The 13,668-nt window shown below is 45.2% G+C and overlaps 2 protein-coding genes across 2 annotated transcripts in view; one reads left to right on the forward strand and one right to left on the reverse strand.

Annotated features, from left to right (window-relative positions):
• Positions 1–2,401: 2,401 nt before the first annotated feature.
• On the forward strand, positions 2,402–6,497 carry Srp14 (signal recognition particle 14). The gene is made up of 5 exons (XM_055598255.1): positions 2,402–2,497; positions 2,631–2,703; positions 3,122–3,234; positions 5,154–5,186; positions 6,028–6,497. The coding sequence occupies exons 1-5, from the start codon at positions 2,474–2,476 to the stop codon at positions 6,115–6,117; spliced, it is 333 nt and encodes a 110-aa protein (XP_055454230.1). The 5' UTR covers positions 2,402–2,473; the 3' UTR covers positions 6,118–6,497.
• A 610-nt stretch (positions 6,498–7,107) lies between these two features.
• Positions 7,108–13,668, reverse strand: part of Eif2ak4 (eukaryotic translation initiation factor 2 alpha kinase 4) — a 94,683-nt gene continuing 88,122 nt past the window's right edge. Inside the window, exons 34-39 of the mRNA XM_055598162.1 lie at positions 12,538–12,596; positions 11,931–12,028; positions 10,752–10,820; positions 10,073–10,117; positions 8,592–8,710; positions 7,108–7,498 (exon numbers count right to left, since the gene is read on the reverse strand). Coding sequence (XP_055454137.1) covers positions 7,441–7,498; positions 8,592–8,710; positions 10,073–10,117; positions 10,752–10,820; positions 11,931–12,028; positions 12,538–12,596 — 448 coding nt within the window. The 3' untranslated portion in view covers positions 7,108–7,440. The remainder of the gene's footprint in view (positions 7,499–8,591; positions 8,711–10,072; positions 10,118–10,751; positions 10,821–11,930; positions 12,029–12,537; positions 12,597–13,668) is intronic.

Consider the following 13,668-nt stretch of genomic DNA (forward strand, 5'->3'; position numbering starts at 1 on the left):
ACACAGACACATACAAACACACACAGAGACATATGGACAGGCACACACACATACACACACAGAGACACTTATACACATACACAAAAACACACAGAGACATACATACAGACACACACACACCACCTGACTTTCCTGACAGAGCCACTGGTTTCCTCTTTGAGATCTTTACTCTGGATACTCCTTTGGTCTGAAACACTGTGTTTCTGAAATTTTGGATGCCTGGTCCTATTCCTTTTCAGGGGAAGCTCTTCTGACCACCATTTAAAGAGGTTCCTGTCACTGCCACTGTAAGCCTTCTCAGTTGTCTTCACAGCATTATCTGAAGCTCCGCTTCTCACTTCTTTTGATTGTTTCCTCCCCATTTTTTATCCCAAGTTCAAGGAAACCAGGATTTTAGTGCGGCTTATACATTGCTGTATCTCTAGACCCTAAGTGTGCTGGTACAGGCTAACAAGGCACTCACCAAAGACCTGTTGCAAGATTGAATACTTGCCCTTACAAAGGCCCAGGCTTCAAGTTGGCTTTCAACAGAGCAGGACCTGGAACCCTGGCCTCCTAAGTCAGTCTGGAGGTGGAATTAGACTGGACTTTCACTTTTAAAAAAGATTTATTTATTTATTTAATACAGCATTCTGCCTGGATGTATACCTGGGCACCAGAAGAGGGCACTAGATCTCACTATAGATGGAGATAGGCCACATTGTCATTGCTGGGACTTGAACTTAGGTCTTTTGGAAGAACAGCCAGTGTTCTTAACCTCTGAAGCATCTCTCCAGCCCCTTCATCACTCTCTTGAGAGCTGGGGGTTGGCCTTTATGGGGAATTCACCTTTATTATTTGACCTGGGACAGGGATGTGGCTCAGTGGTCAAGTATTTATTTGCCTACCGTACACAAAGCCTGGGGTTCTAGGACTGCAAAAATAAACACTTATTGTTTGGGAATGGCAGTGGAAATAACAATGGTGTGGTGGAAATAAGACTGTTACCCATAAGCTCATAGATTTGTCACCAATATATGGTTTAGTCACCAGGGAGTGGCACTATTTGAAAAGGGTTAGAAGGATTAAGAGGTATGGCCTTGTTGGAAGAGGTGTGTCACTGGGGGTGGGCTTTGAGGTTTTCAAATGCCCATGCCAAAGCCCAGAGTCTCTCTCTGCTAAAGCATCAACATGTAGAATTCTCAGCACTGTGTCTGTCTGAATGTAGCCATGCTCCTCACCATGACTGAAAAAAAAGTATCAGCTCAGGACCTCCAAGACTTAAGTCCCCAGCACAGAAGAGATTTATTTGTCCCAGGGGGACAGGAAACGGGGGATGGGGGGGGATAAAAAACAAGAGGAAGGAGGGAGGAAGGAAGGGAGAGAGAGAGAAGGGATTGTGGATGTGGGAAAAGGGGATGGAATAAGGGTTCTTTGTCCTGGAGCAGAACAAAGGACTACCTGTGGTTACAGAGGGGATAGATGTGACCCATAGGCAAATGGCAATTTATAAAGGTAAAATGGGAAACCCCATGTTAGGATGAGGTGTTTGATTTTAATTGGGTATGCTAATTAGGTGAGTCAAAGGGGACTTTTGATTGCTGGACTTTGATAGCTGGACCTTGGTAGTCGGCCTCAGGAGGAGTAGGAAATAGCCATATAAGGGAGTGGACCTTGGTGGCTAGCTTTAGGAATGTAATCTAGAGGTTTTCAGCAAGGCAGAGGGATTAGGGGAGAAGGGCAAGGCCTGAAGAGCTGGCCAGAATTGCTTCAATGATGATTATGGACTAATCTCTGAAAGTGTAAGCAAGCCACCCCTCCCCGCATCCCCAGCTATATGCCCTCTTTTATAAGAGTTGTCTTGGTCATGGTGTTTCTTCACAGCAATAGAACAGTGACTAGGACAAATGGCTAAAGCTTAGTTAGCACTTCTATGTACTAGACAAATATTCTCTATTTCAATATATATCTGCTCTTCACAGCCATATTGTGAAAGGGGTACTTAAAATGCGGAGACTAACTGGGCGCGGTGGTGCACGCCTATAATCCCAGCACTCAGGAAGGCAGAGGCAGGCGGATCTCTGTGAGTTCGAGGCCAGTCTGGTCTACAATGCGAATCCAGACCAGCCAAGGCTACACAGAGAAACCCTGTCTTGAAAAAGAAAAAGAAAAGAAAAGATGAAACGGGGGCAGTGGATTATTGGATAACGTGTATGTTTCTATCGAGTCTTTCTTTTGCTCTCGTTCCTCCCCACAGCTTAGGGTGACGCTTGACGTGACAGCCCAAATTCCCAAAGAGACGTTTGTCCTCCTAGACACACTGTGGAAGTGGCGATAAGGAGCGGGCGTCCGAGAGCGCAGGCTCAAGGCAGCCGGAGGGAGGATTGGCGGAGGGATCGCAATTAGAGCGGAAGCCCCGCCCAGCGAGGGCGGGACTTCCGCCTGTAACCGCTTGCGGCTTCTGCCGACGGAGTTGGGACCTGCGGAGATCGGGATGGTGTTGCTCGAGAGCGAGCAGGTACCGGCGGCTCCGGAGGGCCGGGGACTCTAGCAAGTGGGGTCAGCTCGGGTCGCGGTTCTCCCTTTGCGGGCGGGCCAGGGCCGTGAGGGCGAGGAGCGGAGGCTGCCTAACGGGGCCTGTTGTGTTGCAGTTCCTGACGGAGCTGACCCGGCTCTTCCAGAAGTGCAGGTCGTCGGGCAGCGTGTTCATCACCTTGAAGAAGTGTAAGCAGCCCCTGGGGCCGCGCGGGAGAACGGCTGGGAGGGGGCGGCCCGGAGGCCGCCTGCTGTGGGGGGCCCGACTCCGGCCTCCCAGCACCAGCCGCCTCCATGGCTGAGGGACGCGGCCTTGGAAGTGTGGCTGGTGCGTTCCCCGGCACCTGCTCACCGTGACAGTGGTTCCCGAAGTGTCAGAGGCCCACGTTCTGTCAGGCGGCCCTGTCCCTGTTCCATTGGTGAGATGGAATGTGCCTTGGGGTCGCAGTGTGACTCGGGCAAGTCGCCGCTCCCACGCTTGGCCGTGGCAGTCGAGAACAGTGATGGATTGGGTCAGCCCTGTAGCCCTACGGTTTTCACTTTGGACCCAGACGCAGCTCCTGTGGTGGTGTTCGCCTGAATGGATTTTTTTTTTTTTTAAACGCAGATGACGGTCGCACCAAACCCACTCCACGGAAGAGTTCTGTGGAGGGCCCCGAGCCCTCAGAAAACAAGTGTCTGTTACGAGCCACGGATGGGAAAAGGAAGATCAGCACCGTGGTGAGCTGGAGTCTTTTCTTCCTGCTTTGTTTTCTTTTGAGGCGGCCAGGCCGTGAACTCAATCTTCTCCCAAATGGCCCAGGTTTGGGCGAAACCTATTCCACTGTTAGCTAGTAGAATGGACACTTTTTTTTTTTTTTTTTAATAGGTCTTGCTGTATAGCTCAGGCAGACTTTGAACTTGTGATCTAAGAAGATCACAGAAGGAGCTTCAGCCTGGGGCCACAGAGGTCTGTTATCACCTGAGATAGATAACAGTGATGAATTTTGAGCACCTGTAGATTGAATCCAGGCCCCTCAGTTTTTGAGCCTCACCACCCGCTTCCTGCACTGTAAAACACTGGGGAGAGCCATATCTGGATTAGGTCCCCCTCTGTCTCATTTTGGTCTGTCACTCCCAGGCTGTTTGGGGATCAGGATCTTCTCTTTGGTGGAGGGGGTGATGAGGTCCTGTGTAACTTAGGTTCATTATGTAGCGCAGCATGGACTAGAACTCGTAACTCTTGTTTGTTGCCTCTATCTCTAAAGTGATAAGTGTGCACGGCTTTCTCAGTTACTATTTTTTGTAGGACAAATTATCAACAATAAACTGTTGAAACAGAAAGTAGAGGCCAAATGCTGTTCTGCTGTAATTTCTGTGGAAATGAGTATGTGGGTCCATTCTCTTAGCAGTTGATGTGAAGAGTGATTGATGTATTTCCTTTCTGTACTGGGACTTAAGTAAACAATTTCTGGGTATTAGATGATTATTTTTAAGCTGATTTTCCCCTTGTTTTTGTGGTTCACTTGGCAGACATGTAGCTACAGGTTAGGCTTGTTACTCTAGAGGCTATAATTGCGAACCACCGTCTTGGTTTTCTCTGTGTGTAGCCCTGGCTGTTTTGGAACAGAGATTCAGCTGCCTCCGTCTCCCAAGCGCTGGGATCACAGGTGTCCATCTCGGTGCCTGTTGAACCATGGTCTTTATGAGAGGGTGAATATGGCAAAACAAAGATTCCCTGGATTCAGAGTGAATACGTGTTAATTCTACAGAGAGCCTGTGATCACGGTAGCACAGGGCGCTCAGGAAACTGCTGTCAATAATTGATATCTTCCTCCGAGTTACCTTGAGTTTTAAAGTAAAGCAAGTTTATGTGGCTGTTACAGTTGGCTGCCATGAATATGAAACTGAGGTTCTTTCCTAGGTACCTCTTTTATGGCAGCATAAGCTTTATGCTTATGTCAGTCTGAATCAATAGAGGATACTTTTTTTGTTTGAGACAGTTCCTTGCTTTTCTCTTCCAGTCTGGCCTGGAACTCATTATCCTCCAGGCCAAGCTCAGCTGAGGGAGTAGTTTTAATGTATTTTGCATAAGAAAACCAACACTGATAAATTCTTTATCTCTCAGAATCTAAGGGAAAAAAATTAGGGGCATCTGTTTAAGAAAATTTTTTTTCACCTTAAATTTAAAGGCTGTGTTACCCACAAGATCTTCCCATCTGTGCCTCACAGGTGCTGGGATTAGAATTCAGAGTTGGCTTATCTGAGGGATTTCTAAGGTGAATAGGTTTGGTGGGAGCTCCCTTCTACCTTCCTATCCTGGTGCAGTTCCCAAGTGAAAGAAGATGTAGCACAGAGTTGCTCTGTTTGTTCTTGAGTGCAGGGAGGGGTACACAGTGACCCCTTGAGGTTGGGGGAGGGTATCTAAAGATTAGGTAATTGTCCGTGTTTCTTTTTGAGATAGGGTCTCTGTGCTGTCCTGCAACTTGCTCTGTAAACCAGGCTGGCCTAGAACTCACAACAGAGATCCGCCTGCTTCTGCCTCCAGAGTGCACGCCTGGCCTAGGTGCTGTCATGATGGAGCTGCATTTTGAGATCCATTCTGGGTGAATTAGGTGGTATCTATATCTATAAAAAGAGGTGCTCTTTTTCCTTTCCAGGTGAGTTCCAAAGAAGTGAATAAGTTTCAGATGGTAAGTTCTGTTCGCTTCCTCGTGTTCACCATTCCTCCTTGAGGCGAGTGGGCTCTGCTCAGGGTGGGGCCATGCTTCACTGCTTGCCTGTGGTGTTTTATGAATATTGTCCAGCAGTGCTTTTTGTCTTTTTTTTTCCCCAGATCTGAGGACCGAACTCAGGGCCTTGCGCTTGCTAGGCAAGTGCTCTACCACTGAGCTAAATCCCCAACCCCAAGCAGTGCTTTTTTTCCTTTCAGTTTTTTTTTTTAATTTTTTTTTAATTTTTATTTTCAAGACGTGTTTCTCTGTGTAGCCCTGGCTGTCCTAGAACTTGCTCTGTAGACCAGGCCTTGATTTCTTTCAGTTTTTCTTTCCTTCTTTCTTTTCTTTCTTTCTTCTTTTTTTTTTTTGTAATTTTTTTGAGACAGGGTTTCTCTGTGTAGTGTTGGCTGGATTTGCTTTGTAGACCAGGCTGGGATTGAACTCATGGAGCTCTGCCTGCCTCTGCCTCCCTGAGCACTGGGTTTACAGGCATGCACCACCGCACCTAGTTCCTTTCAGTTTTTAAGTCTAGTTTTTTCTTAAACTTCAGATATACTCTGTAATATTGTTGAATAGGAAGTTGCCTTCAGTTTTCCCTTTTTGCTTAAAAAGAAAAACCTGCAGCTCCCTGTGGAGGAGTGTCTCAGGAGCTGCTGAAGGAGTAAAGGCTTTCTGTGGCACACCAGTTCCCAGTACAGATGTCCCGTGGTGTCCCAGTAGGCTCTCTCATGCCAGCTACTCTTAAGTCGACTGTAGAAAAGTCAGCAGCTTCTCCAGTTTGTACTTTTTCTTGCTAAGGCTATGTTCTGGCTTTCAGGCCTATTCAAATCTACTGAGAGCTAACATGGACGGGCTGAAGAAGAGGGACAAAAAGAACAAGAGTAAGAAGACCAAACCAGCACAGTGACAGCCATGGCCGTTACCAACGAGCCACAGAAGTGTGGTTTTCCTTTGTGTGCTGCTTTTGGCACCTCTTGTATGTACCTGTTTTCATGTAAGGGTCCTTTAAGAGAGAAGAGTTTGGGATGGTCTTAGGGAGTTGTGCTAAGAAGCTACTTTATTTTAGGTCTGCATCGTATGGCTGGATGTTCTTAGGTTCCAGCCTTAACATCTAGTCATCCTGAAGAGCAGTGCATCATTAAGCCCAACCACACTGGCTGCTTCTTTGCCTACATATTTACAACAGTAACTGACTCTAGAATGATAGTTACTCAGTTACTTGCCTTGTCTTTGAGATTACTGTAATAGAAATCTGACAGTTTTATTAAAAGTTATATTATCCTACAAGTGTTTTTTTTTTAAACTTAGTTATATAATTTAAAAATATTTAAAAAATTACGTTTAGTTTCTTTGTATGTGTACACATTTGCTCTGTGCCACAGCAACAACTTGAATGATTGTTTCTCTCCTACCACATGTGTCTGGGATTGAACTGAAGGTTGTTGGGCTTGGCTGTAAGTATCTTTATTTGCGATACGCCTGGACCTTGCTAATCTTATCAATATTCCTTCAGCAAAGCTGAGTTCTCAGAGCCAAACGTGAGTTCACTTAATAACATTAGGAGATTAGAGAATCATCAAGAATAAAAGATTCTGCCTAGTGTGGTGGTATATAAGCCTATATATAACTCAGTGGTCTGGAGGCAGGCTAATTTTGAGTTCGAGGCCAGCCTGTGATGTATATAGTGAGAGACCCTGTTCTGCATTCCTACCCCCAACTAAAGAGGCAAAGAGGATTACAAGGGCTGATTTTTGATATCGATGTCTTTTTATCTACTGGGAAAATGTAAATGTTAGGACATTTTCATGTGTTTAGGATAAAGGGAAAAACGAGACTTTTCTTCTCCAGCTCCATATGACCTCTAGTGTTGGCAGAACTGCAACTGGAAAACAGCAGATATATATAAAAGCATTTATTGTATCAAAAAGATAAATTTATAACACACGAAAAACCAACAAAGCTCAGCTTTGTGGGACAGCTTATTAGAATTTAAAGTTAAACCAGGCGTGATGGTACACGCCTATAATCCCAGTGCTTGGGGAGGCGGAGACAGGTGGATAGCTGTGAGTTTGAGGCCAGCCTGGTCTACAAAGTCCAGGACAGCCAAGAGAAACCTTCCCTCAACCCCCCCCCCCAAAAAAAAAATATTTAAAGTTAAAATGAATTGAATGCACAACATTCCAGTATGAGCTCCTGTCCATTTGAACAATGCAGCAATGGTTCTTTAGGGTCAAAACAGGATTCTGTAGTAGTCATCTCTGTAGCTGTACAGGAACAAGACCGATACCCTGCAAAGGAAGGGGCAGATAAACTCGACTCAGTCGGCCAAGATAATTGCTAGCTTTGTTTTTTTTTTCTGTTTTGATCTTATTTATTCTTTATATATTCTGTCTGCGCACCAAATCGCCCTAGAGATGGTTGTGAGCTACGAAGTGGTTGCTGAGAATTGAACTCGGGACCTTTGGAAGAACAGCCAGTGTTCTTAACCTCTGAGCCATCTCTCCAGCCTGCTAGCTTTGTTTTAATTATGAATATGATGGGAGACTGATCACTCGAAAAAGTGTATAAGCTTTCTTGGAACTGTACCTGACAGCTTACGATTAAGGTCTCACTTAGAAGGTTGCCATTCACCACCAGCTTCCCTGACATCCTTTAAGTTACACGTTAGCACAGATTAACATTTTAACATACACAGCAAAGACAGTCACTTTTTAAAAAAATGTCTTTTGCTTTTTTGTGACAGGGTCTTGTGTGACCCAGACTGGCTTCAAACTTGTTTATGAGGCTGAGGATGATCTCAGACTCTTGATCTGTCTCAACTTCTCAAGTGCGAGGGTTGTAGATGTGTACTACCATCCCTGGCTTAGTTCTTTAATTTAAACACTATCTGGGGCTTGGGAGACGGCACAGCTGGTAAAGTGCCAAATAAGCACTGAGTTTGGATCCCTAGAACAGATATTGAAAAGCCGGGCAGAGCAGTGCATGCTTGTAACTGCAGCTTTGGATGGGGTGGAGATAGGTGGGTCCCTGAAGCTCACTGGCCAGTCAGCCTAGCTCATTGATGAGCTTAAGGGTCAGACAGACACACCCTGTGTCAAAAAGAAACGGTGAGGAGTGAACTCCATATGCCATACACATTAGCCTCTAGCCCCACATGAAAAAGCCAACATACTTTTAGAAGTAAGGTACCTGGATGAACAACATACTTGGGACAGCTGCACTCTAGCCCACAGTGCCTTCACTGATAAGATCCTCACTGGCTCAGTCTGAGAGGACTAAGGCTGTCAGTCACACTTCTGAATTGCCAAACCTCATCAAGATACACATGACATGCAGATCCCTTCCCTGAATTTTAACTACATGAAGCCTGCTATAACTTACTTCTTTTCAACTTTGATGCTATAAATTTCATCACAGACGAGTTTGAGGTATCTTTGCTTTGGCAGGCGTGACAGCAGCTGCTTCACAGTCGTGTTAAATGCCTGCTCGTCAGCATCCCACTAGGAGAGAGCAGATGTGACAGCAGAGAGAGCAGCAGGGTTACTGCCTTTCCTTTTCTGGGTCAGAAGAGTTGCTTAGGGCGACACTTTGGGCTCTTCCTTTGAAGCATCAGTTTTCAAGACCACAGGTGTCTAGTTAGAGGGTGCTTAACCTTGCCATAACCCAGGTGTGCTAATGTGACTTTAGATTGCCTTGGGATTTATTGTGTAAGGAAGAGATTGTTGCCTTTAATGTCTACTCATTGGAGTGGATCAAAAGTCAGCAAACTGCTATGGTGGTGTATGCTTATTTGTTTGGTCAACAGGTAATGATGAAACAGGGACTTAATCTGTAGCATTTTCTGGCCCTGAACTGAGGACCCTCCTGCTTTCAGTTCTTAGTGCAGTTTACTTGTTTTTAATCTGTGACTAAACATGGAAAGACAAAAACGTTATTTGGTACGAAATGTTTAAAATGATATTAGATATTAAATATTAACCACATATTAAATGATATGAAATTACCCGTAGCCTGTCATCTCTATTCCTGGGAGCCCAAGAGGACTACTGTACCTCAAGGCCAGCTGGGGCCATGTGTTGGTTAGTTTTTGTTAGTGACACAAACTAATCTGAAAAGAGGGACCCTCAAAAGAAAAACTGGCTCCAGTACATTGGCCCCGGGGCATATTCTTGATTAGGGCTTCCTGTGGGAGGACCTAGCTCACTGTGGGGTGGGGCTGCCCTGGGCAGGTAGGCCTGGACTATGCCACCAAGCCAGCCAGTAGCAGCATTCCTCTGGTTCCTTCCTGCCTTGGAGTTCCTATCTTGGCTTCCCTCAGTAATGGACTCTAGCCTGTAAGAGGTGATAAACCTCTCCTTCCCCACTTGTTTTTGGTCAGTGTTTTATCACAGCTACAGAAAGCAAACTAGGACAGGCTACCTGGTAAGATTATGTTTCACAAAAATATGTAATAAAAATCACCTGTAGCTGTGATTACTAGCTTGGGAAACTTCAAATTTTTAAAAACAAAAACAAAACAAAAAAAAAGTATAAAAGTATAGACCTGTAAACCAACCAACCAACGTGGCTTTTTGTTCTTTTACAGCAGAATCTTCTGTGTAGTTGTACTTTCCTAGCTGGGAAGGTTTGCTCGGGAAACACATGGTACTATGGGTAAGAACCTATATTATGCTAGGCTCAAGTCCTGGCTCTGAGCCTTTGTGGCTGCGTGCATCTGATTTGGGAGTGCCTGTAACACATATCAAGAGAAGGGCCAATGTTGCTAGCTAAATTCCTGATGCTAAGGAAGTTTAAGATCTTTTACTAGTTTTCTTTTGACAAGACTGTGAAAGTCACAATGCAGAACAGTTCCCATTGCTTACCTCTAATGACAAAAACTGCAGGATTGTTTCTTTGGGTAGGTCCACCTGTTAATACACAGAAATGTATGTAATGTACTGAGAAGTCTAAGCAGCACACACTGACTGCAGACTGTGGTGTCGCCATGTGATGATAGGAATGGAGCTTCTGTGAACTTTCTTCTCTGTGCGGATTGAAGGCCCAAGGTTCATATTGGAATTACTCTGAGCCTCTCTTCCATCTTATTCGAGGCAGTCTCAGTGAAACCCAGAGCTGGCTGTGTGCCTCGTCAGCTAACCAGCTTGCCGTGGGAATCCTGTCTTGGCCATCTGAGGTTGGGGTCTATTTATGTAGGTGTTGGGAACCCGAGCTCTAGTCCTCATGCTTGCATGGCAAGTGCTTTAACCATGTCGGCATCTTCCCGCCCCTAAAGCCCCTGAGTGGATTGTGAACTAACAAGCACTTGAGGCTGCACATGCAGATCTCACATCCAGACCTCAGAGATGCAGTGCTGCCTGGCGTGCTTAGGAAGGCCTGGACATGAGTGTGGCCATAAGAAAAGAGAAAGAGGAAAAACACACACAAACGACTTCTCTCCCTGGCTCCTTCTAGCTTTAGGCTGCCTATAACTCACCTCAGGAACAGCCACCCTAGACAGTGCAGACAGATGTTATTTTCAAATTGTTAAAGAAAGTGACTTACAGCCAAAATTTCAATTTCACTGCTCTTCTGATGTAAATTGGCAAGGGTAGTCTGAAGTCGGGTTTGTACCTAATAAGAGAATGGAGTTCAGGGCATGTTAAACTGAGCCATCTTATTCTCATTTCAGAAAACAGGGTGGCAAAGCTAGGGCTTACAAAGGTTTCCAAATAGAACATAAAGATCTGTTCTTGATATATGTTGAAGGGATTTGGAGGTTGAGGTAGAAACTGATTTTAGGTCTTGCTTTGTTGCCCAGGTTGGCCTCAAATTTGTGGTCTTCCCAAGCAGCTGAGATTACAGGTGTGATGCTCTTAACAGTTAAACTGTGGTGGAGCAGCCTTTAATCCCAGCTCGTGGGAGGCAGATACAGGTGCATCTCTGTGAGTTCTAGGCTAGTCTGGTCTACAGAGTGAGTTCCAGGGCAGCCAGGGCTACACAGAGAAATCCTGTCTTGAGGAACCAAAGCAAAACAACAACAAACAAACAAACGCTCTTAACATCGTCTCCCATTAGTGTCGTGGCACACCCTTACCACTCAGATCAACACATTTAACTCGCCATTCTGTCAACCGTCTTTTGTTCTCTTACCTGCACAGTGCTCCTGCTTCTAAGGTTACACAAGTGGTCTTAGCATATGCACACAGCAGATCCTGAGACCATGTACAGAACCACTCACTCCTGTGACTGGCCTAACATGGTCTTATTTAGAAGAGAAACATGTCACTTCGGCTGCCATGGGAGCCGATGGATCAGATGGATCATCTGTTGACAGCTGCTGCTGACACGCTAACATCTTTGGGGGACAGATGGGCTGAATTATGGCACCAGAGATGTTCTATTGGCCAGATCTTCAGAAGCCACCAGTTTAGCAAAGGGGGAAGAAATCTTTATATTCCTTCCTGTCGCTTTCTTTTCTGTAGCTCTTGTTAGAAAGCCAATGACAGGGGACTGGAGAAATGGCTCAGTGGTTAAGAGCACTGGCTACTCTTCCAGAGGACCCAGATTTAGTTCCCAGCATCCACACAGTCACTCAAAAGCATCTGCAACTCAAGATCCAGGGGATTGAATGCCCTCTCCTGGCCTGCAAGGGCATGAGGCATAAGTATGGTGGACAGACATACATTCCGGCAAAACACCCATATACATAAAAGCAAGCAAGGAAAGGAACATGTGATGTACCTGAGTCTCATACCGCCTCCTGGTGCTGGCTGACAGCTTTTCTGGGGATATAACACTCACAGTGGGGACTACTGTTGTTCCATGGATTTCAAACAAACCTGCAGCAAAGAGTTTCATGTTACAGTCTTTATCTGGGCCCAGTTTCTAGAACACACCATAAAGAGCTGTTTATTAGTGTACATGTGGTTGTCATTCTAGGAGACAGATCATGTCTGGGGCTTCTGTCTCTTTGAGATGGACTCTTGTTTTAAATATTTATAGACCAGACTGCATCCTTCTCCCTCGGCCTCCTGAGGCATGTGCCACCATATCTGAGATACTTTTCTTTAGCCCCTTTTATGGGGGAGATACCCACACTTCACATACACAGTAAACTGAAGTTTAATCACAAGTACGAATACAACATTGAGACAGACTAGGATTAGAGGGGTTGCCTGAGCCCAAACTGCATTAGCGCTTCCAGGATGTTGGGACACATCTCCTGTGCTACAGCTTGTTGACACACTCCTTTAAAAGGCATTTTCAGCTTAAGGCATCAGCCTTAGGCCTGAGGCTCAGTGCAGACAACATAGCATTCTTAACACTGGATTTCAATTAGTAATTATACCTGAAGCATTAGAAAAGGACCCCTTCAGTGTTTGCACGGCAAGATTATCAGAAGCTTCTCTAAAAACAAGCAAACAAACAATTAGGAGGCAGTCAATAAGGCCAAAAGCAACTCACATAAGGGTGCCCTCATAGCATGCCACCTTTCCTACTGATTGTAACACAGGGTCCTCTTGGTTATTAGTTAGAGGAAAAAAACAACAGAAAATGCTCTTAGTGATGCTTTTGGTCACAAGCTAGTAAAAATAAAACTAGGAAGGGCATGATTCAAGCTAACAAAAGACTAAGAAAATGTTCTGATTCATCCAGCTGGGTCTGAAATCCAGGCTCCAGAAAAGCAGCTAAAGTGTAATGGCTGTTCTTTCTGCTCTCTTATAAAGAAGCAGCAGGCCCCACTGGCACTCAGCCAGGAGCTTGGAGACCACCGCAGGAGAGCAGTTGATAAATACAGATATTTCAAAAGGTGAAACAGGTGTTCTTTCAAATGCTGCAAATTAATATATGGCCTTTAAGAGACAATACATTCCCTCGCTTTTCTTTTTTAAAGGTCTAACTTTGATTTGACCCTGTAGTTCTAATAGCTGGTGACTTCAAGAATAGTACATTCCTTGAAAGAAGCCTGAGAGTGAATTCATCAAGGCTCAGTGGCCATGGAAAGTGTGTGTGTTGGGAGACGGGGAGTATTGGGGTCATAGGAAGTAAAGCAGGTCTTGTTTTTCTGTAAGCCGAGATGCCTCAGGCCTGGCATTCCCGGCACCTGGTGTCAGATATTCTTTGTGGAGGTACCTTCATCCATGCCCTGCCATCATGCCCAGCAGCACTCAGGCCTCTACTATACCTGTAATACCCCCTGTTGTTACAACAGCCTGTCTGCATACACTGTGACCTCACAGTAGGAACCAAATTCCTACTAGTTGAGAATTACATCTCCTAAGTGTGTTTGCCAAGTCCTGGGAGTATAGGCATTTGTCAGGATTTCAATACTTGGATCTACTTTGTTTTGATAGGAGCATATATACAAAAGTTGCAAAGCTGTAAGATCTTTTATAATCCCCAGAAGTAACTACAGTTGAACATCTTATACAGTCCTTCAGATATTTTCTATATATAGATTGCATATTTTGGCTTAAGA

Source organism: Psammomys obesus, unplaced genomic scaffold, assembly GCF_907164565.1.
Source record: "Psammomys obesus unplaced genomic scaffold, mPsaObe1.curated_primary_1811, whole genome shotgun sequence".
Taxonomy (NCBI): Eukaryota; Metazoa; Chordata; class Mammalia; order Rodentia; family Muridae; genus Psammomys; species Psammomys obesus.

What these genes read in the sequence shown, in the direction of transcription:
- Srp14 (XM_055598255.1), top strand. Translation starts at nt 2,474, where the DNA reads ATGGTGTTGCTCGAGAGCGAGCAG. An exon ending in GTTCATCACCTTGAAGAAGT is followed by an intron (nt 2,704 to 3,121) that starts GTAAGCAGCCCC and finishes TTTTAAACGCAG; the next exon opens with ATGACGGTCGCACCAAACCC. An exon ending in AAGTGAATAAGTTTCAGATG is followed by an intron (nt 5,187 to 6,027) that starts GTAAGTTCTGTT and finishes TCTGGCTTTCAG; the next exon opens with GCCTATTCAAATCTACTGAG.